This window comes from Podarcis vaucheri (genome assembly GCF_965113315.1).
Source record: "Podarcis vaucheri genome assembly, contig: SUPER_1_unloc_1, whole genome shotgun sequence".
Lineage (NCBI taxonomy): Eukaryota > Metazoa > Chordata > Lepidosauria > Squamata > Lacertidae > Podarcis > Podarcis vaucheri.
The window spans coordinates 1,066,038-1,090,658 of NW_028118828.1; the positions used below are offsets into that span (position 1 = coordinate 1,066,038).

The following is a 24,621-nucleotide window of genomic DNA, read 5'->3' on the forward strand; positions in this document are numbered from 1 at the left end:
CAATTTTTTCCTGGCATAAAATACAGAAGGATCCTTAAGCCTTATCAAAATGATCGAACCAGTTCAGGCAATCAACCTTCCAGCTTCCTGTCTGCAAGCATTTCCCAAACCCGGATGTTTCCCATTTAAACGTGAGAGCATTAAGTTATAATTATAATTAAATAAAGAAAGAATTAATTTATTACTTATACCCCGCCCACCTGGCTGGCTTATCCCAGCCACTCTAACCCACACCCTATTTGATAGTTTCAGGAAATTTCATAATAATATTGGCACTGTAAGCAGTATATGAGTATACAGGTAAGTGTTGGAGACAGAGTTCTAAAAGAGGACACAAGCCTCTGGTAAAATCTATGGACAATTTGGCTACAACCCAGACCTAACCAAGATGCACCCTTTGGTGACAGAGGAAAATCAGGGGCATGTGATCAATGTTAGGAGATGTGTTCCATATTACTATGTTGTGGCAGTGGTATCTTTCACCTTGAGCACTTCTACTCCTAGGTTTATGAATGTCTTCATCTGTATATCAAGAGAAGACCAGTTCCACTCACACCACAGGCACGACCGCTGACCCACGAGGTGAGATTGCGAGATCAGATTCAGACTCAATGTTATGTACTGAAGTTCTCACCCTGGGCCAGCAGGGGGGTACTGTAGATACTTTTCACTCAGGTCCACATATGCAAATAAGGGATTGAAAGTGACGTTCAGTGATTGGATAGTTACAGAAAGTGTTACAGTTGCGTTGTAGTGGAGCTCTATATAAGCAGGCTAGCTGAACCCTTCAGTTCAGTTCTGTTCTGGCCTGTGAATAATGATCTCCAGAGGAGTAGCATGATACCGTGTGATTTGGTTTTTCTCCGTATCGGTGATCAAATATGTACCTCATCATTCAGCTGCTAACAAAAAGATGGTGCTCTATAGAATTTCAAGATGAAATTAGTCTTCTTTGTTTCACCTTCAGGTGGTGGAGCTGTTGCGGGGAGTCCAACAGTCTCCGGAGGTTAAAGAGCTACGGCGACTTCTCCGAGGACCACACTTCAAGGCGAGTACCGGCCATGAAATTACTCAGCATTAAAGGAGAAAGTTTAGGAGTAGAGGGACGTGGGTGGCGCTTTGGGTTAAACCACAAAGCCTAGGACTTGCCGATCAGAAGGTTGGTGGTTCGAATCCCTGCGACGGGGTGAGCTCTCGTTGCTCAGTCCCTGCTCCTGCCAACCTAGCAGTTCGAAAGCATGTCAAAGTGCAAGTAGATAAATAGGTACCACTCCGGCGGCAAGGTAAACAGCATTTCCGTGCGCTGCTCTGGTTCGGCAGAAGTGGCTTCGTCATGCTGGCCACATGACCCAGAAGCTGTACGCCGGCTCCCTCGACCAATAAAGTGAGATGAGCGCCGCAACCCCAGAGCCGGTTACGACTGGACCGAACAGTCAGGGGGCCCTTTACTTTTACCTTTAGGAGTAGAACGTGGTTGGGTTGTTAATATGCAGCATACTCAGCGAGTATGGAAACTCCATCACTCTTCTCCCAACAACCCAAAAAAGACCATATCTGATATTTGGCAAGCAGATAGCATGCTAAAACTGGGAGGCCTCACTTCAGATCCCTCACAAATAGTCCATTGATTCATTATCTGTTAGTTCTCCTTTTGTAAAAGAATGACAACTGGGAGGAATGTTGTATGAAGACAAGATTCAGATACCAGGTGGGGATCACCTCTGGCGCATCAGCTTTTGGGCAGAATGGAAATAATAATAATAATAATAATAATAATAATAATAATAATAATAATAATAATAATAAATTTATTATTTATACCCCACCCATCTGGCTGGGTTTCCCCAGCCACTCTGGACAGCTTCCAACAAAACATTAAAATACAATAACCTATTAAACATTAAGAGCTTCCCTAAACAGGGCTGTCTTCAGATGTCTTCTAAAAGTTTGGTAGGTATTTTTCTCTTTGACATCTGATGGGAGGGTGTTCTACAGGGTGGGTGCCACTACCGAGAAGGCCCTCTGCCTGGTTCCCTGTAACTTGGCTTCTTGCAATGAGGGAACTGCCAGAAGGCCCTCGGCGCTGGACCTCAGTGTCCGGGCAGAACGATGGAGGTGGAGACGTTCCTTCAGGTATACTGGACCGAGGCCGTTTAGGGCTTTAAAGGTCAACACCAACACTTTGAATTGTGCTCGGAAACGTACTGGGAGCCAGTGTAGGTCTTTCAAGACCAGTGTTATATGGTCTTGGCGGCCGCCCCCAGTCACCAGTTTAGCTGCCGCATTCTGGATTAGAAAGAAACAAATGACGGTATCTGGATGCAAAGATGATGCTAAACATTGCTTAAACCTTTCTCCTCCTCCTCCTCCTCACAGGCCTTTCTATCTGCTCATGATACGGTGGCCCAGAAGGACTATGAACCAATCCTCCCACCTCTGCCCGATAACATCCCTGAAAATGAGGAGGCGATGAGAATAGTCTGCCTGGTGAAAAACAAGCAGCCCCTTGTAAGCTGGACATTTGATTCTAAACTTGTGCCATCATCTTAAGCAACTTTTTTCAGATTAAAAGGATGGCTTCACAAATGAAGAATTTTAACACGAGCTTTAAAAATATGAGAAAGGAGTAGGATATGCCCATGAGGTGTTTTTCATGAAGAGCAGATTTCACTGTGTAAGAGTCTTCCTTCCCCAACGTAGCGCTTAAGAGAGCATAGGCAGCGCTGCAGTGATCAGAGTAATGTGAATTATTTGCTTTGCTTTCAGATACAGAGAGGTGCGTATTTCCCCCTACTGTTAGGAAGTTGTTACATCTGCTGAGCTTTGAGGGCAGCCTTGTCGTGAAGCACTAGCCTGGTAGTCATAGGTGGGCAAGGAATTCCACGTAGAAGTCAAATAGGATGCCTGAGGAGAGAATCCTGCTGCTCCTCACCCAATTTAAAAATGCAATGGGCTGCTGCAGGAGAGACAGAGCCCTAGTGTGAGGCGTTCCCAAAGTAAAGGAAGGATTGAACTCTGATTAATAAGAATACACACAGAGGCTTGAACCAGCAAGACTCTGGGAAGGGTGAGTATAATAATCTCCTTCCCTACCCCTCGGCCCAGGTCGTTTTATTCACAAAGAACTTTTTACAGAGTGTTCGTAAGAACCAATCAGATTTCTTCTGAGCATTTCAACAAACCCCACGTGGGGACAAAGTTAAACTACCAAAACTAATTAAGCACAGATATTTCTGGAGTAAACAAAGAACAGAACTACAAAGGAGAGCATTTGGCAACCCCTGAGGTCATAAACAATCAATACACATGATAAGAAGGATGGCCAGGAAGACAGCGGTCATTATCACCTTCAGGTGAGATCTGTTTCCTGGCCCTAAGATTAACATCCTAAGATTAACATATCAGAAAAGCTACATCAAAGAAACTGCCCACTGTCTTTGATGACCCAGGGTGCCTTCCTGGCAAGCAACTGGAAGCAACTGGGCTGCATACATGACTTGTCAAGAAAGAGTAGAGAAAATGGCCAGAGATGCAGAGGGTTGTGGGATTTGATCAGAAATTATTGTCAATGTATCTAACCCAGTCAACATAATGCATTCATCGTGGACACAATGGCTTGATGCATATTTTATAATTCCTCATAGTAATCCCACCTGACCCCACACTCTGCATATTTGCACTCCTACACAGCGGATGCTAGCAACCTGTGTAGGCTTATTAAAAGGCTGTTTCGGGGGTAAAGCAAGCTAGAGAAGAAAAATGATATGGTTAGAAATGTTACAGAAGGTTATATGTAAGAGGCGGAGACATTGAGGAAATCCAACTGTGAGTATTGCATATTTTTCCCTTACAAAAAACCCTCTAGTGCAGTTAAGCGTATTATTTTGCTTATGTAATGTAAGGTAATTAAAATTGTTTCATGATATATAGGTAAAAAGAATGCCAGCTGTTAGCAACATCTGATATTTATAGAAGGAGTGTGTGCACATGGAATGAGGACTCCAGCCTTAATGTTTCTAACAATTTCTCACCATTTGCAATAATAGTTAAATACTTGCTGAATTCTTTGTTTCTATTTCATTCACTGGTTCAGTGATATTCTCTCTCTCTCTCTCTCTCTCTCTCTCTCTCTTTCTCTCTCTTCCACCCTAGGGTGCAACTATTAAACGCCATGAGCTAACAGGAGATATTACTGTAGCGAGAGTAATCCATGGTGGATTGGCAGATAGAAGTGGTAAGATGAATTCTAAAATATACCGCAAGGAAGGAATGGTAGTTTGGGGGTGATTTTTTGTGTGCATTTGTTAGGTTCTGTAAATTGACTTCTCTGCCAATATTGATTTGCATATGATCATTGATTCATTGATTCCCCTTGTTTAGAATTCTGGCAAAGGATGCAGGCATCCCTCAGAAGGGCAGAATATTTTTGTCCCTCCTATTTTCTGGCAGAACTCTCAATGCCCTCTCTTCTGTCATAGGGCTGTTATATGCTGGAGACAAACTGGTCGAGGTGAATGGAGTTCCAGTGGAAGGCTTGGAGCCAGAGCAAGTAATTCACATTCTGGTATGATATGGTCAGCCCTTTACGTTTTTAATAGCTCCCAATCAGAACATCAAAAGGTCTTAAGTTGGTCCATCCATCCCTGCATCTTTGGCACTCACCTGTAGACCCATTCCTTCCCTCCTTTTCTTTTTTTAACTTTGCAAAAAGGGAGCATGGAAGATTTGCAGGGAAATGGTTTGCAATTTTTATACCATCTTCCCATAAAAACATGCAAATTTCATTGATATGAAATATGCATTTGAGTGCATTTCTTTAAACATAACATACTTTTTGCTGTTAATATTTTGGGGGATGGAACTGCATCAAAAAATCTAGAAAGGTGCATCATCCGGCCAATACTTGCATTTTGATCTGCAAGCAGGTCTCGGAACATCAGATCAGACCAGTCCAAACACCAGACCTGGTCATGTGACACCTTAAAGTTTCCTGCAAGTTATGCGGAATTTCAGGATAAACTGTATTACATACACACGAGCACACACACATGATGTGGGGGGAGGAGGGAATTGTCAGCAGGAAGACATAAAGGAAATGCAGAAAAGTCCAGTCAGTGATTGTGGTATTAGCAGTGGTCATTCACAAAAAAAATCCAGCTGTGTTGATACCACATAAATGCTGGCATTGGTAAGCCAATCAGCACATGTAGTGTGATTAAAAATCCACTGACACAATCCAGACACAACTGATTTTCACTCTGCTGTGTGTGTTAAATTGGATTTCCGGTGCCAGGGTGTCTGTTGTTACCAACACAGTTGTTTTCAAGGACAGCACTTCACCCGAATACCTGGACATCTGGTTGATTTGCAATGGTGCTATTGCATTAAATTGTAATAATTAAAATGTCATAATTAAACCGAACACCCAAAAACCACAAGGACAGCTTTCTACGCAAACAAAATGTTTATTGGTCCCCATTGGCAAGCCCACACAAGTTAATTCAGATGAACCTATTAAAAACTGAACTGTTCTCCACCACCACCATGCATAATCAATAGCATTCTTCCTGGGTTCTTTGGTGACGTGTTAATAAAATCTCCAGAAATGTCACCTAGCAAACAAATTGCATAAATGTCAGAGGCCTTGGGGATACTTTAAATATTTTATTTGAATACTGCCTATCTGCTCAAAATGGTTTGCAGTTTAAAATACTGGCTTGCAATTCAGTGGACATGCTACAAAACAGAAAGCAGGCCAGCATAAGCAAATTCAGGTATCATCTTCTTTTTTCTTCTCTTCTTCTTTGGCGATCACTCATAGCCAAGGAAGATTGTCTTCCATAAACACGGTTTTAACAATGAGTCCATAAGTGACTGTGGAGGCCAATTCTGGACCCACACGTCTTTACTCTGTGGGAACATTGGTTTCCAGGCAGGAGTTGATCACGGTGAGGGTTTGCCAAGCGTGCCTTCCTCTTAGCCCGTTTCTCCCTCGCGTTCTGAGTTTGAGTGCCTTCAAAGCCCATGACACCTTTGGTAAAGGCTGTTCTCCAACTGGAGCGCTCGCAGGCCAGTGTTTCCCAGTTGTCAGTGTTTATACTACATTTTTTAAGATTTGCCTTGAGACAGTCTTTAAACCTCATTTGTTGACCACCAGCATTACGATTTCCATTTTTAAGTTCGGAATAGAGTAGTTGCTTTGGAAGACGATCATCAGAAGTCAGGTGGCAGCTGCCTCAGTTCTTCCCGGGGGAATCTCTGCTGCTCAAAGCCTTATTAGCCCCAATAACCAACAATTACACACTTAAAATGGCGTCGCTGTGAACTTTATTAATCCTGCCTTCACAGGAGTGTCTTTTTAAAAATCTAGAACTGCTAATCTGTTGGTTTGGGTGCTGAAATACTATGCATTTGGCATTTTTGCAGGCACTGTCGCAGGGAACTATTATGTTCAAGCTGATTCCAGTTTCTGATCGGCCAGTCAGCAATCAAACGACGGTAAGATATGTTTATTTCTCCAGGTCTCTGTGGCTGCAGAGAGTTAATCAAAGTAAGTGTGGCTAATCCAGTTAATCCCAAAAGGAGAATTGGTACAGTCAATTCAACTCCCAATCAGGAAAGGCCCACAAACAAGGCCTGGGGGCAATCATGCTATCCTGTTCCCAGCAGCTAGTATTCAAAAGGACGAAGTCATAATTTACTCCATCTAAGGCAGGGGTCAGCAAACCTTTTCAGCAGGGGGATGGCCCACTGTCCCTCAGACCTTGTGGGGGGCCGGACTATATTTTGAAAAAAAATAATGAACGAATTCCTATGCCCCTCAAATAACACAGGGGTGCATTTTAAATAAAAGGACACATTCTACTCATGTAAAAACACGCTGATTCCCGGACCGTCCATGGGCCGGATTTTGAAGGCGATTGGGCCAGATCCAGCCCATGGGCCTTAGTTTGCCTACCCATGATCTAAGGGCTGTCAAATCTGTGCTGTTTATAGAGACATGTTACAGTGCATCCAGAGGTATACAAAGTCTTGAAGGCCCACTGGCTTCTATATGAACCTGACAGTTTATGATATTCAGGAGCAAAGCTCTGGTGTGTCCTGCCAGTTTCTGAGTTACATTTGGTAGGCATGAGAAAAAAAGGCCTTTTCTGTGGCTGTCGCATACTGCAGAATTCTGTCCCTGGAGAGGCTTGTCCATTGCCGATTTTCAGGTCTTCCTTTCAGATAGGTCTTTGGCCTGTAAGATTATTTATTTCATGCTCTCCCTACTGTCAAAGGTGGATTTAGGGCAGCATAGCTGGTTCTGCCGCACTGGGCGCTGCTGAAATTTGAAAGACCAGATTCCACCCTGATCCTGTTTACAATGTTAATGTTTTATCATATCAGCTCTATGTGCGAGCGATGGCAGATTACTGGCCCCTTCAGGACCCCGCCATTCCATGTGCTGACGCAGGACTGCCGTTTAAAAAGGGAGACATTCTTCAGATTGTGGACCAGAACGATGCCCTGTGGTGGCAGGCAAGGAAAGTCTCTGACCTCAGTGCCTGTGCTGGACTCATCCCCTCGAACCACCTTCTGAAGAGGTAGGAAAAACCAATGTCAGCTGAAAAGAAGGTGGCTTTGTGGCTGAGGGGGGATTTGAACCAGAGTCTACCTAGCCCTAGGTAAAGGTAAAGGGACCCCTGACCATTAGGTCCAGTTGTGACCGACTCTAGGGTTGTGGCACTCATCTCGCTTTATTGGCCGAGGGAGCCGGCGTACAGCTTCCGGATCATGCGGCCAGCATGACTAAGCCACTTCTGGTGAACCAGAGCAGCGCACGGAAACATCGTTTACCTTCCCTCTGGAGCAGTACCAATTTATCTACTTGCACTTTGATGTGCTTTCCAACTGCTAGGTGGGCAGGAGCAGGGACCGAGTAACGGGAGCTCACCCCATTGCGGGGATTCGAACCGCCGACCTTTTGATCAGCAAGCCCTAGGCTCTTTGGTTTAACCCACAGTGCCACCCACGTCCCTTTTTTTTTGCTATTTAGTGTTAGATCCTATAAAACTGGAACAGTATAAACAAGAAATGTGGTTGTATTCCAGCATATGAGGATGTGTAGGCAAAAAGTGTGTAGGTTCTTCATTTGGTTTCCTTTCCTGTTGCTTTGGGCTTCTTTGACACATAGGGTGGAAGAGGCTAGTTTTCCATCTTATTATCATTCTGGAGCACAGGGAATAAGAATGCCCCGTCTGAAGTGGGACCCATGGAAACTGCATTTATTCTCTTTTTAAGGAAGCAGCGAGAGTTCTGGTGGTCTCAGCCCTTGCAACCCCACACCTGCCTCAAATCAACCATACGTGAGTAGAAAGATCCTCTGGCTGTGAATAGCGGGTGGGGAAGCTTCTCTGATACTTACTTCATTTGCTGTATGGCCTCCTACCATTGTTGTTGTTGTTGTTTAGTTGTTTAGTCGTGTCCGACTCTTCGTGACCCCCTGGACCAGAGCACGCCAGGCTCTTCTGTCTTCCATTGCCTCCCACAGTTTGGTCAGAAGTAGATGTCTTTCTGGAACTCTCTAGCTTTCTCCATAATCCAGCACATGTTTGCAATTTGGTCTCTGGTTCCTCTGCCTCTTCTAAATCCAGCTTGCACTTCTGAGAGTTCTCGGTCCACATACTGCTTGAGCCTTCCTTGTAGAATTTTAAGCATAACCTTGCTAGCGTGTGAAATGAGTGGAATTGTGCGGTAGTTGGAGCATTCTTTGGCACTGCCCTTCTTTGGGATTGGGATGTAGACTGATCTTCTCCAGTCCTCTGGCCACTGCTGAGTTTTCTGCCACCATTGACTAGAGCACAAATCAGACCCTGCCATACATTGAGGGGCAGTGACAAAACCAATAGGGTGCATCTAGCTCAATACAGTCATACCTTGGTTGACGAATGCCTTGCGACTCGAACGGTTTGGCTCCCGAGCGCCGCAAACCCGGAAGTGACCATTCCAGTTTGCGAATGGAACCCAAACGTCTGACAGGGCTTCTGATAGGCTGCAGGAAGCTCCAGTCGGATGTTGCGCCTTGGTTTCCGAACATTTTGGAAGTCAAGCTGGGTGCAGCTTTCTGGAGTTTCAGACAGGGAAATCCTAGCTGTGGAAGACTGAACCAGCAAACTTCTGCTTGCAAAGCAGTTGCTGAGTTATGGTTCTTCCTAGTATATTTTCATCTGTTGGAAGCCATGTGTGTGTGTGTGTAGAGCAAAAGTTCTGGCAGTCTCCTTAACTCTACTGTTTACTTTCTTTTTAATTTCCTCCATGGATTTTCTGTGAGTAGTAAGTACTGTGGAAGAAGGTAAGCACAGGCGTCTGAATTCCATATATTTCCTTTTAGATATGCCAGGCAGTGGAGCAGTTAGGCAATTTTCATCTCTAGACCGAATGGTCTCACGGAGGAGAGATCGTTTAGATGGTAATGTACACAGACCCTCCAAGTGTCCCTATTTTCCAGGGACAGCCCCGGATTTACAGAAGCCATCCCGGTTTCTGATTTGATCCCAGAAGGTCCCACTTTTCCTTAGGACGTCCCTATTTTCATCAGAGAAATGTTGAGTTATGCGACCCTGGAGCCAAGGAGATGTAACTATACAACCTTTAGAAGACATCTGAAGGCAGCCCTGTTTTTAAATGTTTAATGTTTGATTATTTATATGTGTGTGTGTGTGTTGGAAGCTGCCCAGAGTGGCTGAGGCAACCCAGTCAGATGGGCGGAGTACAAATAATAAAATTATTATTATGGAATTGGATGTCCCTATTTTTACCGGAGAAAGGTTGGAGGGTATGGTACACATTTAATTTGAAATGTGTCAAGCCAGCCTTGTTTTATTTTGTGGCCCTCCTTCTCCTCCTCCTCACATTTAAAGCCAGATTAAATCTGCACTTTTGGAAGCAACCTGAGAACTGAATCACAGCCACCCTTCAGTATTTGCGCTTATCTGAATTTTGCAGAGTAGTTGTCCAACCAAACAATGCTTACAAAGCTGCATACATTAGGAGAATGTGTACATTAAAAAATGAATATATTAGTGAAAAGTGACACACTAAAATGCATTCCGTTAGGAGAAATTGCTTGCAAAAATGAGCACATTTAGTAAAAGCGGCGTACAAAAACGTGTTTGTTCGGATAAATTTGCAGTGAAATGCTGGAAGGTTTTCATGCGGATTTAAAAAAAGGGCAAACTTCTGCAGAAAAACAGGGAACTGAATTTAAGACAATTTAAATTACAATTTAAGGGGGAGCAACTGAGAAAACTGAAATGGACTGGTTTTTCCATCCCTGAAATGTAGCCTCAGTCTAAAAGAAAATTAGACGTACCTAGTATCTGAAGAAGTGTGCATGCACACGAAAGCTTATATCCAGAACAAACTTAGTTGGTCTCTAAGGTGCTACTGGACAATTTTTTAATTTATTTCGACTGCATCCGACCAACATGGCTACCTACCTGAATTTAGACATACCTGTTAATGTTCCCCACCCCTGCATTGCCCCATGGTACAATACTGAAACGCCAGAGAAAATCGATTGAAATTGGATCTCTGGTTGGATTAGTGATTGTTTCTGTCATTGTGTGAGGTTAAAAGCAAACAAGCTCATGGCCTGTTTTTGTTTCTGCTTGCCATTTTTTTTCATACAACGAACAGAAGAAGATATGCAGATTGATGAGAAGTGTGTAGAAACAGGTAATTGACTTTGGGGTTGGGTGGGTGGTTGTTGTGCAAAAGGGACCACAAACCTGGGTATAAGTGAAATGTTCTATTAAATTATCTCTGATGGAATATGCAAAACAAAGTGTGTGTTTAAATTTTTTTTAACATGTTATCATTCTGGTTTTAGCAACTGATGCTCATAATAAAGATAACCAGCAGGAGAGGTATAAGTTTTGTAAGGAACGCTTGATTATGCAGTTTAAGCCTCTCTTGTGACTGTTTCACAAGTTAAGTCTCACAAGCTAAAAAGCTTTCCTCCCTACCAAGCTGGTTTTTGAGCTTATGGATATTATTTGTACACCAAGGAATTCAAATGGGCTGAAGGATTAGCGTTTCCCTGTTCCTCTGCAGATCTAAGGAGGCACAAGAGTAGTCATAGCCACCATTTTTGTTATATAGGAGGCACATACCTTGCAGACACTCTATCTAAAGGACGCCTTCTCTTGCTATGCCTAAAACATATAGAGGGTGGCAATTCTAAGAGTACAGTACCTGGATAAGCAGAATGTGGGTTGGTGTGACTTAACATTACTAAATATGGAAAAATGCAAAAACGAAATAGTCTTTTGAGCGGGGGGACTTCATGCTAAATTGCATCTTCTGACCTGCTTGCTCATAAATGGAGAAGGGATAATATGGGCTGGATGTTGAGGTTCCTGAGATGCGCTCTCTAGAAGAAAATTTCAACCGATTCCTTGTGCACCTTGAGAAGCTTCTCTGCAGGGTTGGAAGAGTAAGGGAGACAGCATAAAGGACTGCAGTGGAAAGGAGGATTTGATGAAAGTCACCTGCCTTTCTCATGGACTCCTGTCCCTTCTGTCTGTGAAAGGGAACTCTGGGAACAATCCTTTGAGCTAAGGATGAGTTCAAGCAGACTCTCTGAAACTGGCCAAACTTGCATGAGCAGTGGGGACTGTACCTCTGATCTAATATGCTGAGTCTGTTATTCCTAATTCAGTGGGGAATGCTTCTAGTTCAGATTGTTGAATGAGTGTGAAATCAGAGCATTCCTTGTTAAGTTGTGGGTGAACATATCAGACGACACAGCGATTCTTCTTACAGCTCTTGCTTATTCACAGGCCAGGACAGAACTGAACTGAAGGGTTCAGTCAGCCTGCTTATATAGAGCTCCAGTACAATGTAACTGTAACAATTTTCTAAAACTATCCAATCACTGAACGTCACTTTCGATCCCTTATTTGCATAACTATCTACAGTATCCCCCTGCTGGCCCAGGGGGAGAACTTCAGTACATAACATTCCTCTTAATATCAAAGCCACCACCAATTTTACAAAGCCATTTCATATTCATTGTCTCTCTAGATATAAAACCTTGGAGGGCTTTGTATGTTGCATTGAATGACGTTACCCAACACTGAATCAAAATATTCTGGACCTCTTCTTTTTTCCCTCCTTTACTCGGGCTGTAACAGCTGTGCTGGGGATGCAGTTTGGATTGAAATAAGTGTGGGGCAAAAGGTTTAAGTGCCCTGTCCCCTCGGTGCCACTGCTGCAATCCAATTTGGCACCCATCCCCACAGCGCAGTTGCTTTTAACTAAAAATAAGATCCAATTATGGCTCTGCCCTATAATGTGCACTTTGGCCCCTAAGCACGGATCAGAGGCGGAAATGAGAAACTAAGTGTGTCTTGTTGCTGTGGGGTTGGGAAAACCTTTCTGATGGGGTGAGTTTTAATTATCTTAGATGAGGATAATACTGAAATGTATTTGCTATTTTTGCTCCCTGGGTGACTTAAAAGACGAGGAGACTTTTGAGTCTGGTAAGTATACTTCTTTTGGCAATTTTGTCTATACTTTTCCTAATGATAATAAGCATGTGATGGAGGTGATCGGTTTCATTTTAAAAGTGTACTGTGGGATCCATGTGTGCGTTTGGAAAGCCGTTTGCTGTCTCAGGGTTTTCTGAGCCAGATCTGGAGATATTAATCACCAAAATGAAAACACATTTGAGACCCACTGGGTTATCCCCTCCGCATTCATTCAGTTTTGAATGACTCCCATACATACGGTGAAAATTGCCAAACCACGAACGTGTTACAAGAGGACAGCTGGAAGATAATGAGATTACATTATATAAGTGTGATTGAAGAGCTAATCTACTTCATGGCCTCCTTATTACTCCTGATGATGGAGGAGGATCCCTTTTGACACTTGGATGCTAGGATGAATTTGCACATTGTATACAAAAGTAGGGCAGGTTTATGTGAAGCTTATCTGTCTGTAAACTGAGCAGATCGGGCTTAAAGCAACTGAGAACACCCAGCAGTGAGATCATGCTTCCTTAACAAGCAAATCTTGAGCGGTGGTCCTGTTTTGTTTTTTTTACATGGTTCAGATTGTTAGAACAAATCAGAAGGTATGCTTGTAGTTTTCCAGCGCATCTGCAGTGACTTCAATACACTGCAATCCACAAAGCTGTGTGGAGACCATAACTGATAACTCTGGGAGACAGATTTTCATAAGTTTTAAGGCAGTTTGCGGAAAGAACTCTGCACAGACAATACCTTTAAAGCACATTCTTTCCCTCAATTCTGGGCACTGTAGGGTCGGCTGTTCGAATCCCTGTGACGGGGTGAGCTCCTGTCGTTCGGTCCCTGCTCCTGCCAACCTAGCAGTTCGAAAGCACGTCAAAGTGCAAGTAGATAAATAGGTACCGCTCCAGTGGGAAGGTAAACGGTGTTTCCGTGCACTGCTCTGATTCGCCAGAAGCGGCTTAGTCATGCTGGCCACATGACCCGGAAGCTGTACGCCGGCTCCCTCGGCCAATAAAGCGAGATGAGCGCTGCAACTCCAGAGTCGGCCACGACTGGACCTAATGGTCAGGGGTCCCTTTACCTTTAAACTACATTACCCAGAATTCTTTGAGGGGGGAATCGTGTTTCAAATATGTTTTAAAGCTTTGGCATGTCCATAGCCTAAGAGGTGAAGGACGCTTCCAGACAAACCTGTTCACTGAGCATTCATCCTGATTTATTTGTGGGGAGGTTAGATGATGTTACATCAAGCTTCTTTCTCACCATTCTCCATCACGTTCCTTACTGCAAAAAGTAAGGAAGTGAGTTTATTTTGCAAGACCTCTCGGCCAACTGCAATTGCACAACCTGAACTGGTATGGGATGGAATCCCACCTCAAAATAGCACCCAAATTTTAGAAGTCATAGGGCTTTTTCAAAATGGTGAGATGTGATTTGAGACAGAGGACATCTGTTAAGAAGCATTGATAAGTGGCATATGAAGAGCTGGGATGTGAAGTGTTCACACTGAGGGGGATCTGAAGCAGGTTGCAAAGTCTGCAGTCCCTGGAGAAAGATGAGGGATGTGTATGGTTGCTAGATATTTTGAATGTACAGTGGTACCTCGGGTTACATATGCTTCAGGTTACAGACTCCGTTAACCCAGAAATAGTGCTTCAGGTTAAGAACTTTGCTTCAGGATGAGAACAGAAATGATGCTCCGACGGCGCAGCAGGAGGCCCCATTAGCTAAAATGGTGCTTCAGATTAAGAACAGTTTCAGGTTAGGAACGGACCTCCGGAACGAATTAAGTACTTAACCTGAGGTACCACTGTAGTAGTAAGAAATGCTTGCTTTCGTACAAAGTAGCTCTAGTCATACTTGAATTATCTATAGTATGTTCCGCTATACTGCTTTGCATGTGAATTTCACAGACCTAATTTTTAATATGCCCTCCTGTTTTTATTTTTTTTATGCAACAATGCCAGAGGAGCTTAAAGAAGGTAACTTTGAATCCCCCCCCCCTTTCCCTCCAGATCCCCCAAAGTAGGTTGTTGGTCATTTCTTTATGGCTTAGAGATGTCAGAGACTTATATATTGAATTGCCTCCTTCTAGTCATGTCAGGTATATATGCGGATGGACCCAATCAGGGACATGGATGCACACTTAGCAAATGTATGTTTACCAAATAATAACACGTTTGTATGAACTAAGCGCTAAGCAATCCTTACGTAAGTTAAGGTTCTACAGAACCTCTTTGGAAATATGAGGAAAGTTTTTGTGCTGCGTATGTGTGTGTGTGCTTTGACTATTTGGTTAGCATGTTAGGATGGTGGACAAATATATTAGCTGCTTATTTTTGCACCTGAGTGCTGCCGTGGCATATTTGATGTGTGGTCAGAAAATAAATACAGTGTTCAGCCAGTTTTTAACACGTAAAAAATGGTTCCATATTTCTTTCTTACTCACTTGGAAGGATATTTCAGGGCAACTTACGCAGCCTGAGTCCTTAGAAAGAGAAGATGTCATTATTAATAGATAGTTTTATTATTGCTCAGCAGGGCAATATTCATCAGCAGGTCCCAGGGCACTGACAACCATTTACAATATTAAATAGTAGTTTTAATTAACTGCTTTTACTAATAATTTTATTGCTTTGTTCTTTTTATAAAACTGATTTGAGGGGTTTTAATTTTATGCAATAAAATATATAATTAAAGTTCAGAATGAAAAACAGCACAAACTGTGGTCAGGGGAATAGGGTGGGTATTGAAAACACACATCTCAGGTGTCATATTGAAGATGACTGGTGCCTTCTGTTAAAAAAAAGAAAGAAGTTTGTTTAAAAATATATTTATTTCAGCTAGTTAGATATTGCTTTAGTATTGTGATTTCTAGGCAGTGGGCAAAAAACCAAAACAATAAAAATTGATCATAAAACTGAGCAATATCGATCAAGAGTAGGCAGTCTCAAAACAGAATCAGAAGCCACATGGCTTCTGTAGCCACATTCAGCTGCCATTATTTGGCCACTGGGCCCACACCTAGGCTGGGCAAGCCAATTTCATAACAATTCTCTACCCTTGTGTGCTTTCTTTTACTTAGGCCAACCTAACTGACAATTTGGAAAGCACTTTTTTTGATTTACCATCAACTAGCAAGTGAAGGTCGGCGGTTCGAAGCCCCGCAACGGGGTGAGCTCCCATTGCTCAGTCCCTGCTCCTGCCAACCTAGCAGTTCGAAAGCACGTCAAAGTGCAAGTAGATAAATAAGTACCGCTCCGGCGAGAAGGTAAACAGCGTTTCCGTGTGCTGCTCTGGTTCACCAGAAGCGGCTTAGTCATGCTGGCCACATGACCCAGAAGCTGTATGCCGGCTCCCTCGGCCAATAAAGTGAGATGAGCGCCGCAACTCCAGAGTTGGCCATGACAGGACTTAACCGTTCAGTTACCTTTACCTATTTAGAGATGTAGTACCTCTGAACATCTAAGGACGCGGGTGGCGCTGTGGGTTAAACCACAGAGCCTAGGACAGGGGTCTGCAACCCGCAGCTCCGGAGCCGCATGTGGCTCTTTTACACCTTTGCCCCGACTCCGGGGCAGATACTAACGAGGGGAGGAGGCGCATTGTGCGCCACGACACTCCCCACTGTGGCGGGTGCTGTACTGGCTGTGACGTCGCATGGGGGCAGTGCGTGCATTAGTCACGCACCGTCCCGACTTCACCTTCCCGCCTGCCCGCCTGCTGCATTATAAGGGACATGTACGCTGGTCACTGCATTGAAAGGGGGCATGTACGCTGGTCACTGTTGTGAAGGGGAGTGAAGAACACACACACAAAAAAGCTAACTTGCTAATTTAATGTTTATTTCTATGAGGAGAAGTAATTCTGAGGGGTCAAACAAAGAAATAATAAAAAAGTGACAAAAAAGTTATTTTTATAATGACGAGTTTTGCGGCTCCCAGTTGTTTTTTCCTTTGGAAATGGGTCCAAGTGGCTCTTTTTGTCTTAAAGGTTGCAGACCCCTGGCCTAGGACTTGCCGATCAGAAGGTCGGCGGTTCAAATCCCCGCAACGTGGTGAGCTCCCGTTGCTCAGTCCCTGCTCCTGCCAAGCTAACAGTTCGAAAGCACGTCAAAGTGCAAGTAGATAAATAGGTACCACTCCAGTGGCAAGGTAAACGGCGTTTCCGTGCGCTGCTCTGGTTTGCCAGGAGCAGCTTAGTCATGCTGGCCACATGACCTGGAAGCTGTACGCCGGCTCCCTCGGCTAATAAAGCGAGATGAGTGCCGCAACCCCAGAGTCGGTCACGACTGGACCTAATGGTCAGGGGTCCCTTTACCTTTAGCAAGCGAAGCACAAATCGAGAGAGGGCTATTTCTTAAAACTGACGTGAGACAGCAACTTAGGCATATAAGAAACAAGAGCTTAAAACGTTCTGTTGTGAAGGGCTGTTGCCGTTGCGTTGTCGTTTTTAAAGTATAGCTTTGTCTACGGTATTTTGGGTGTAGTAAATCTGGTCTCTTACATCTTTTTGGTGGCACCCTTAGGCGTTAAAACGATACTAGCTGCATCTTTTGTATGAAAACAGGTAAAATCCTGAAGTTTGATCATCAGTCTGGCTTTTCATTATTTGTCTGACTTTAAAAAAAAATGTTGCTTTTTTCACATTGCAGAAGAGGAAGAATTCAGTGGAACTGGCAAGCGAGTCTTCATTAGTACGTAGTTGTATTGAGAGACTGGAGAATTGCTGTTTGCTGTTTCTGCCTGTGAAAGTAGTTCCTTGTCGTTGTGTTTGAGGTGTATTCACCTTGTGCTTTCTTCCTGAATGTTCCTTTACTTGCTCCCTCTTTGCTGCGAGGGAGATGATCATTTCAATTTTAGTGAAATTCCTAATATCCCTAGAGAGCCAGCGTGGTGTAGTGGTGAAGAGCAGTGGACTCGTAATCTGGTGAACTGGGTTCGCTTCCCCGCTCCTCCACATGCAGCTGCTGGGTGACCTTGGGCTAGTCACACTTCTTTGAAGTCTCTCAGCCCCACTCACCCCACAGAGTGTTTGTTGTGGGGGAGGAAGGGAAAGGGAAATGTTAGCCGCTTTGAGACAGCTTAAGGGGAGTGAAAGGCGGGATATCAAGTCCAAACTCTTCTAATATTATCCTGACCATTAAGCTTGAAGTCAGTTAATCCAAGTCCACTGCTTCATTTTAAGCCTCTAACCAGCCACTCTTCTGTACAGTTCTGTTTTGTAGTTCTAGTAGTAGTCGTAGTTGTAATAATAATAATTTTATTATTTCTACCCCATCCATCTGGATGGGTTTCCCCAGCCACTCTGGGCAGCTTCCAACAAAAGATTAAAAATACATTAAAACATCAGTCATTAAAAACTTCCCTAAACAGGGCTGCCTTCAGATGTCTTCTAAATGTCAGATAGTTGTTTATTTCCTTGACATCTGATGGGAGAGCGTTGCACAGGGCGGGTGCCACTACCGAGAAGGCCCTCTGCCTGTTTCCCTGTAACCTTGCTTCTCGCAGCGAGGGAACCGCCAGAAGGCCCTTGGCACTGGACCTCAGTGTCCGGGCAGAACAATGGAGGTGGAGACACTCCTTCAGGTATACTGAAGGTATTCTTCCCTGCTAAGCCACCTCTCCAATAAGTTTATAGTTCTCGTGGTTCCCTCTGCCTGATAAAAACAGACGAATTTCCACCAACTTCAGAGGCTTTTGACTCAAAATTGCTTAGCTTTTATTATGGGCTAATCAGAAAGACCCACTAATTACTGTGAATTCATTCTAATGTAAACCATCCTGAGAATTGCATTAAATGTTGACACAGCTGCAGTTGGAAACGGTGCACACGTTTTACAACCTCAGTGAGAACTAGACCCACGGATATTGGCCATCAGATCTAAGAAGAACCCGTGCCTTCTGTTAGAGGGGGATTTTCACTGGTGGCAGATGACAGAGACTGTGACACCATGAGACCGGTGTAAAACCAAATCACCGTATTTTTCGCTCTATAAGACGCACCAGACCACAAGACGCACCTAGTTTTTGGAGGAGGAAAACAAGAAAAAAAATATATTCTGAATCTCAGAAGCCAGAACAGCAAGAGGGATCGCTGCGCAGTGAAAGCAGCAATCCCTCTTGCTGTTCTGGCTTCTGGGATAGCTGCGCAGCCTGCATTCGCTCCATAAGACGCACACACGTTTCCCCTTACTTTTTAGGAGGGAAAAAGTGAGTCTTGTAGAGCAAAAAATACGGTAAATAAGGACTTTATTACAAAACAACAAACAGCAAAGCTTCTGGGTGTTTTTCTCTACAGGCAGAGTTCAAACTGCAGCTTTTCTCCTTTTGTAGTCATGGCCAGCTGCACCCAATCAGCTTACAGAAACTGTTCTTAAAGGTACAAACCTGTTTCTGTGCAGAATGATTCTTTCCCAACACCTTCAGGGAGAGCATAGCTCTGAATATCAGATGTTGCAGGTCAGAGATGAAAAATTTGTAGCCCTCCTGATGTGGTTGGGGCTCCAGCTCTTCCCCACCCCAGCCTGCGTGGCCAAATGGTCAGGAATGATGAGAGCCCAAAAACATCTGGAAACCCACTGGCTCCTCCCCCCTTCTGTAGACAAAATAGGGACTAAGCATCACTTCCATGGCCAGCTCGTCAACTGTTCAGAGGCCTTTGGCTAGCTGCTGTTGGAAGTGATGCTTAGTTGTTTTCACAGAAACTGCCATCAGCTTCCAAGGCTCGCCAAATGGCATGCAGGGAATTTAAATTCAAATATTTGAATTTTAAAGTATTTCTATACAGTGGTATCTCTAGTTACGGACTCGATTCGTTACGGGGTGCCGTTCGCACCCCGAAAAGTCTGTAACTAGAGCGCCGCTTCTGCGCACGGCATGATAGAGCACTTCTGCGCATGTGCGAAGCGTGCAGAACGCTTCTGCGCATGCACACGTGGTGAAACCCGGAAGTATACACTTCGGGGTTTGCCGCGTTGGCAAGCTGAAAAGACGCAACATGAACCTCCTGCAACACGAGGTATGACTGTATTTAAGTACAGTCACACCTCAGGTTGAAGTAGCTTCAGAATGAGTATTTTCGGGTTGCGCTCCGCGGCAACCTGGAAGTAACGGAGCGTGTTACTTCCGGGTTTCGCCACTCGCGCATGTGCAGACGCTCAAAATGACGCCACGCGCATGTGCGGCAACGGCGAATCGCGACCCGCACATGCGGGTTGTGTTCGCTTCAGGATGTGAACGGGGCTCCACAACGGATCCTGTTTGCATCCAGAGGTACCACTGTATTTAAATAGGCAGCTTGTCACAAGCGATCTTCAAATATCTAAACATTGAAGATGGAGCAAGCTAGCTTTCTTCTGCTCTGGAGGGTAGGACTCGAACCAGTGGATGCTTTAGCCGAGATCCCCACATTGCAGGGGGAGGGACGAGACTACTCTTGCGGGGGGAGGTGTCTCTTCCAACTCTACAATTCTATGAGTTGTAGAAATGTGGGGGGAGAGCAGCTCTGCCTTGGACTTGAGAGGCCAAACACAATAATGGTCTATCAGTCTGCTAGGAAGGGGAGTTTCAGGTTATGATGTGATGGGGTAGGGGGCCATCTGAGGCGCCAAAAATATTGCAGGCTGGCGCTGCCAACCGATCAAGTGTGCCCATCACATTCCTTCCGTGACCAGTGCTCCATTCTCCATTCTCAGCCGGTTTCCGAAGAAGTATGCGCCTGTGCCGCAGGAAATGCCGTAACAGCCACCTGCCGTGCTACACCCGGTGCCCCAGCGGCTGTTACAGTGCCGCAGCAGCACCTTATGAAGAAGTGGTGAGGTACCAGAGGCATCCTGGCGACCGAAACAGATTAATTGTGCTAGTAGGTGAGTTGCAACAAGTTGCCTACAACTTATCTAGTTACTGTTAGGATCGTCCTACTTTCGTGTAGGACCCTCTCCCACCTGGTTAGTTGTTCAGCAGCTTCAAAATCTTTCTTCTGCCTGAACATCACAGCGACTGATACCAAAAAGCATTAGCATGCTTAGGGATCCACAGAGTATTCACGGTTTGCATAACAGAACTCAGTAGCACAGCATTTTGGCTAATCGACATTTATTTACATCTAATACACTCGGAGCATTCTGACTTAGCTCCTTCCTCTTTCTCATCAGACAGCAAAGACAGAAAGAAACAAAGAACAATAGTCCCACTTCATGGAACACAGTAATACCAAACATCCTGTCTCCGTCACTTCCCACACTGTGGAATGAAAACATACACCGTCATGTGATAGACAACAGTCTCATGACTGCAGACACAGGGAATGAATCTCCAACGTCCTCCCCCGATTCATGAACTTGTAGTCATCAGTGTAACTGCAACAACCATACAGATGCCATACACACAGTATACCCCTGTATCACCCGTTCCACTCTTGGAACTATCCGCAACTGGACTGGCCTTGGGCCTTTACCATCTTGCACTTCTGACTAGTCTTGGCATCATAGCTCTCCTGACTATCAAGAAGTTTCACACCTGGCTTTGTTGGGACTCGAACCCTAGCTTCATTCTTCTCTGAGGAATAGGTGTTGACACACACACAGCCTTTGGACGTAGTTCAGCTTCCTTCTCCAAGGAAACAGTGTCTACCCTTACAGCCTTTGGGCGTGGTTTCCTGTCCTTTGAGGACAAACCCTGTACCCCTTTCAAGACTTACGGTTCCAAGGTCTGTGTCGAGCCCCTAGCCACAGCTAAATGTGCAACAGCTGTGTTAGCAAACTCCTGCGCATGCCTGGTGGTAGCTGAGGTGGTAGCTGCCTCAGATCTGCACATGAGGCGCACGCCCTTCACTGTATCAGTGGGACTCACCTCACCTCATAACTTCCCTTGAATTTGTACAGAGAAAGTACAGGCATACCTTGGAGATATCGCGAGTTCAGTTCCAGACCACTGCAATAAAACAAATATTGCAATAAAGCAAGTCACTTTTTTTTGTTTCCCACTGCATGTAAAATTTATGTTTACACTATACTGTAGTCTTAAGGGACGCGGGTGGTGCTGTGGGTTAAACCACAGAGCCTAGGACTTGCCAGTCAGAAGGTTGACGGTTCAAATCCCCGCGACGAGGTGAGCTCCCGTTGCTCGGTCCCTGCTCCTGTCAACTTAGCAGTTCGAAAGCACGCCAAAGTGCAAGTAGATAAATAGGTACAGTACGTTTCCAAGCACAATTCAAAGTGTTGGTGCTGACCTTTAAAGCCCTAAACGGCCTTGGTCCAGTATATCTGAAGGAGCGTCTCCACCCCCATCGTTCTGCCCGGACACTGAGGTCCAGCTCCGAGGGCCTTCTGGTGGTTCCCTCACTGCGAGAGGCCAAGTTACAGGTAACCAGGAGAGGGCCTTCTCGGTAGTGGCGCCCGCCCTGTGGAACGCCCTCCCATCAGATGTCAAAGCGATAAACAACTACCTGACACTCAGAAGACATCTTTCAGGGAAGTTTTTAATATGTGACATTTTAGTGTATTTTTCATTTTTGTTGGAAGCTGCCCAGGGTGGCTGGGGAAACCCAGCCAGATGGGCGGGGTACAAATAATAAATTATTATTATTATTATTATTATTATTATTATTATTATTATTATTACTGGGCCGAGGCCGTTTAGGGCTTTAAAGGTTAGCACCAACACTTTGAATTGTGCTCGGAAATGTACTGGGAGCCAATGCAGATCTCTCAGGACCGGTGTTATGTGGTCCCAGCGGTACACCTGTAATTCTTGGATTGGCATCTCTTCAGAAAAGCAGGTGCTCACTACCACCTCTGCAAAGAAATCTGTTTCTCTACTCTTTATCTAACTTTGAGGAATTGTGATGAGCAGTGGCGTAGCGTGGGTTGTCAGCACCCGGGGCAAGGCAAGTAATTTGCACCCCCTAACCCGTGGATTTGCGCCCCCTAACCCGTGGATTTGCGCCCCCTAACCCTAACCCCCAGATGTTGCGCCCGGTGTGGCTGGCCCCCCCTGCACCCCCCACGCTACGCCACTGGTGATGAGCATTACTGGTCATGTGAAACTACTCTTCTTCTGTTAGAAATAGGGCGAATTGTATCGGGGATATGATGCATTCATTTGGCACTTACCTGTTTCCTTTCTTGAAACAGGTCCTTCAGGTGTTGGAGTGAATGAGCTACGGCGGCGGCTTATTGGTATAAACCCTCATCACTTTCAAAGTGCCGTTCCACGTATGTGACATTTTTCATGTATCCTTAATTCTAGCAGTAGGAGGGGGGTGAAGCTTTGCCAAATGGTTTCATCCAAGTACGGTGGTACCTTGGTTCTCAAACTTAATCGTTCCGGAAGCCTGTTCCAAAACCAAAGCGTTCCTAAACCAAGGCTCACTTTCCCATAGAAGGTCATGCAAAACGGATTAATCCGTTGCAGACTTTTAAAAACAACCCATAAAACAGCAATTTGTCATGAATTTTACTATATAATGAGACCATTGATCCATAAAATGAAAGCAATTCTCAATTTACTGTACTATAAAATAAATAAAACAGTATTGTAGATGATAGAAATTAAAATTTTAAAAAATTCTTACCTGCACTGATGATAGTCATCGTTTGGGTGGGGGACTTTTATCCATTTCCGCAGTCACACAATCAATCAATCAATCAATCAATCAGTAGCTGAACTGGGATCCACACAGTCACAAAAACAAATTAACTGAAAAAGCCTCAAAACAAAAAACGCAAAATAAATAGCAAAAACAAAAGCACCAAATATACGCTCCAAATATCACCTCAGAACACTGCAATTGGAAACGGAAGGCTTGAATTACAATTGGGGGGGGGGGATTAACAGCGCAACAGGAAAAACGGGGACTCAAAACAGCATGTTCAGCTTCCGAATATAAGTTCAAAAACTGGAACACCTACTTCCAGTTTTGCAGCCTTTGGGTTCCAAGTTGTTTGTGAACTAAGCTGTACGAAAACTCACGTGCCACTGTAATTATTTACTGTGGAATTAATAGGTTTATAATAGCGCTGCCATTTTTATTCTTTTTAACAGACACAACTCGTGCTCAAAAGAGCTATGAAGAAAATGGCCGAGAGTACCATTATGTGTTGAAGGAAACCTTTGAAAATATGGTATACGGTCACAGGTAATCCTTAGATTTACATTTCTTTGGGGCAGATGCATAGCTTCATTTCCAGTCTGTGCATTTCCAATAGCTTCCTGCTGATATCCTCTGACTTTTTATAGCACAAATGTTCCAGAGGGACCGGGGGGGGGGGAGTTGTCCAGCTATTGTCGCGCTACAGTGCAAAAGTTCCCCTCCAGGCAGCCACAGTGCAGCAATACTAGAGAAGCGATGCAGAACTACTAATAAATCAGAATGACGTGAGAATGAGCCACCGCCAGTGCACTCTTGCGCCATCGGTGACATGTTGCAGAATACAGCAGCAAAAAGCAAAACACAAGTTCTGGTGGGACCCCGGAAGGAAATGTTTTTGCTACCCTCCCCAACACATTTTGTTCACCTGAAGCACAGGGTGTGAAGGTTTTAAATACCTTTTGCTTGAAACAGGCCCCTCTCACCTTGCCCGTCTCCTCCTCCCTTGTTGATCACCTTTGCAGAATGATGGAGTACGGAGAGTATAAGGGGAATCTCTACGGCACGAGCATTGATGCTGTACGCGCAGTGCTTGACGAAGGGAAGATCTGTATAGTGGACTTAGAGCCTCAGGTGAGTCACGAAGAAAATAATGTTACTGTCTACAGGTCATGTGCAAAGCTCCTTGGTTCCGTATTTGGAGGCCAGGGAGAATCTGAAATGAAATTTGAAACAAAGGTGGTCTAGAGCACAAATAAAATACAAATATGACAAGGCTAGGGAGGAATAATATCCATGTATGTAATATATATAATATATATAATGTTAGGGCCACGGGTGGCGCTGTGGGTTAAACCACAGAGCCTAGGACTTGCCAATCAGAAGGTCGGCTGTTCGAATCCCCGCGACAGGGTGAGCTCCAATTTTTCGGTCCCTGCTCCTGCCAACCTATCAGTTCGAAAGCACATCAAAGTGCAAGTAGATAAAAAGGTACTGCTCTGGCGGGAAG

The 24,621-nt window shown here is 44.5% G+C and overlaps 1 protein-coding gene across 1 annotated transcript in view; it reads left to right on the forward strand.

The window, feature by feature from the left end:
- Positions 1-24,621, forward strand: part of MPP4 (MAGUK p55 scaffold protein 4) — a 38,600-nt gene that overhangs the window by 10,843 nt on the left and 3,136 nt on the right. Inside the window, exons 5-21 of the mRNA XM_082242356.1 lie at positions 505-582; positions 968-1,048; positions 2,377-2,508; positions 4,153-4,234; positions 4,479-4,564; positions 6,427-6,498; positions 7,390-7,586; positions 8,284-8,348; positions 9,317-9,334; positions 10,681-10,719; positions 12,507-12,527; positions 14,489-14,503; positions 17,176-17,217; positions 20,218-20,388; positions 22,657-22,737; positions 23,567-23,660; positions 24,137-24,245. Coding sequence (XP_082098482.1) covers positions 505-582; positions 968-1,048; positions 2,377-2,508; positions 4,153-4,234; positions 4,479-4,564; positions 6,427-6,498; positions 7,390-7,586; positions 8,284-8,348; positions 9,317-9,334; positions 10,681-10,719; positions 12,507-12,527; positions 14,489-14,503; positions 17,176-17,217; positions 20,218-20,388; positions 22,657-22,737; positions 23,567-23,660; positions 24,137-24,245 — 1,383 coding nt within the window. The remainder of the gene's footprint in view (positions 1-504; positions 583-967; positions 1,049-2,376; positions 2,509-4,152; positions 4,235-4,478; positions 4,565-6,426; positions 6,499-7,389; positions 7,587-8,283; positions 8,349-9,316; positions 9,335-10,680; positions 10,720-12,506; positions 12,528-14,488; positions 14,504-17,175; positions 17,218-20,217; positions 20,389-22,656; positions 22,738-23,566; positions 23,661-24,136; positions 24,246-24,621) is intronic.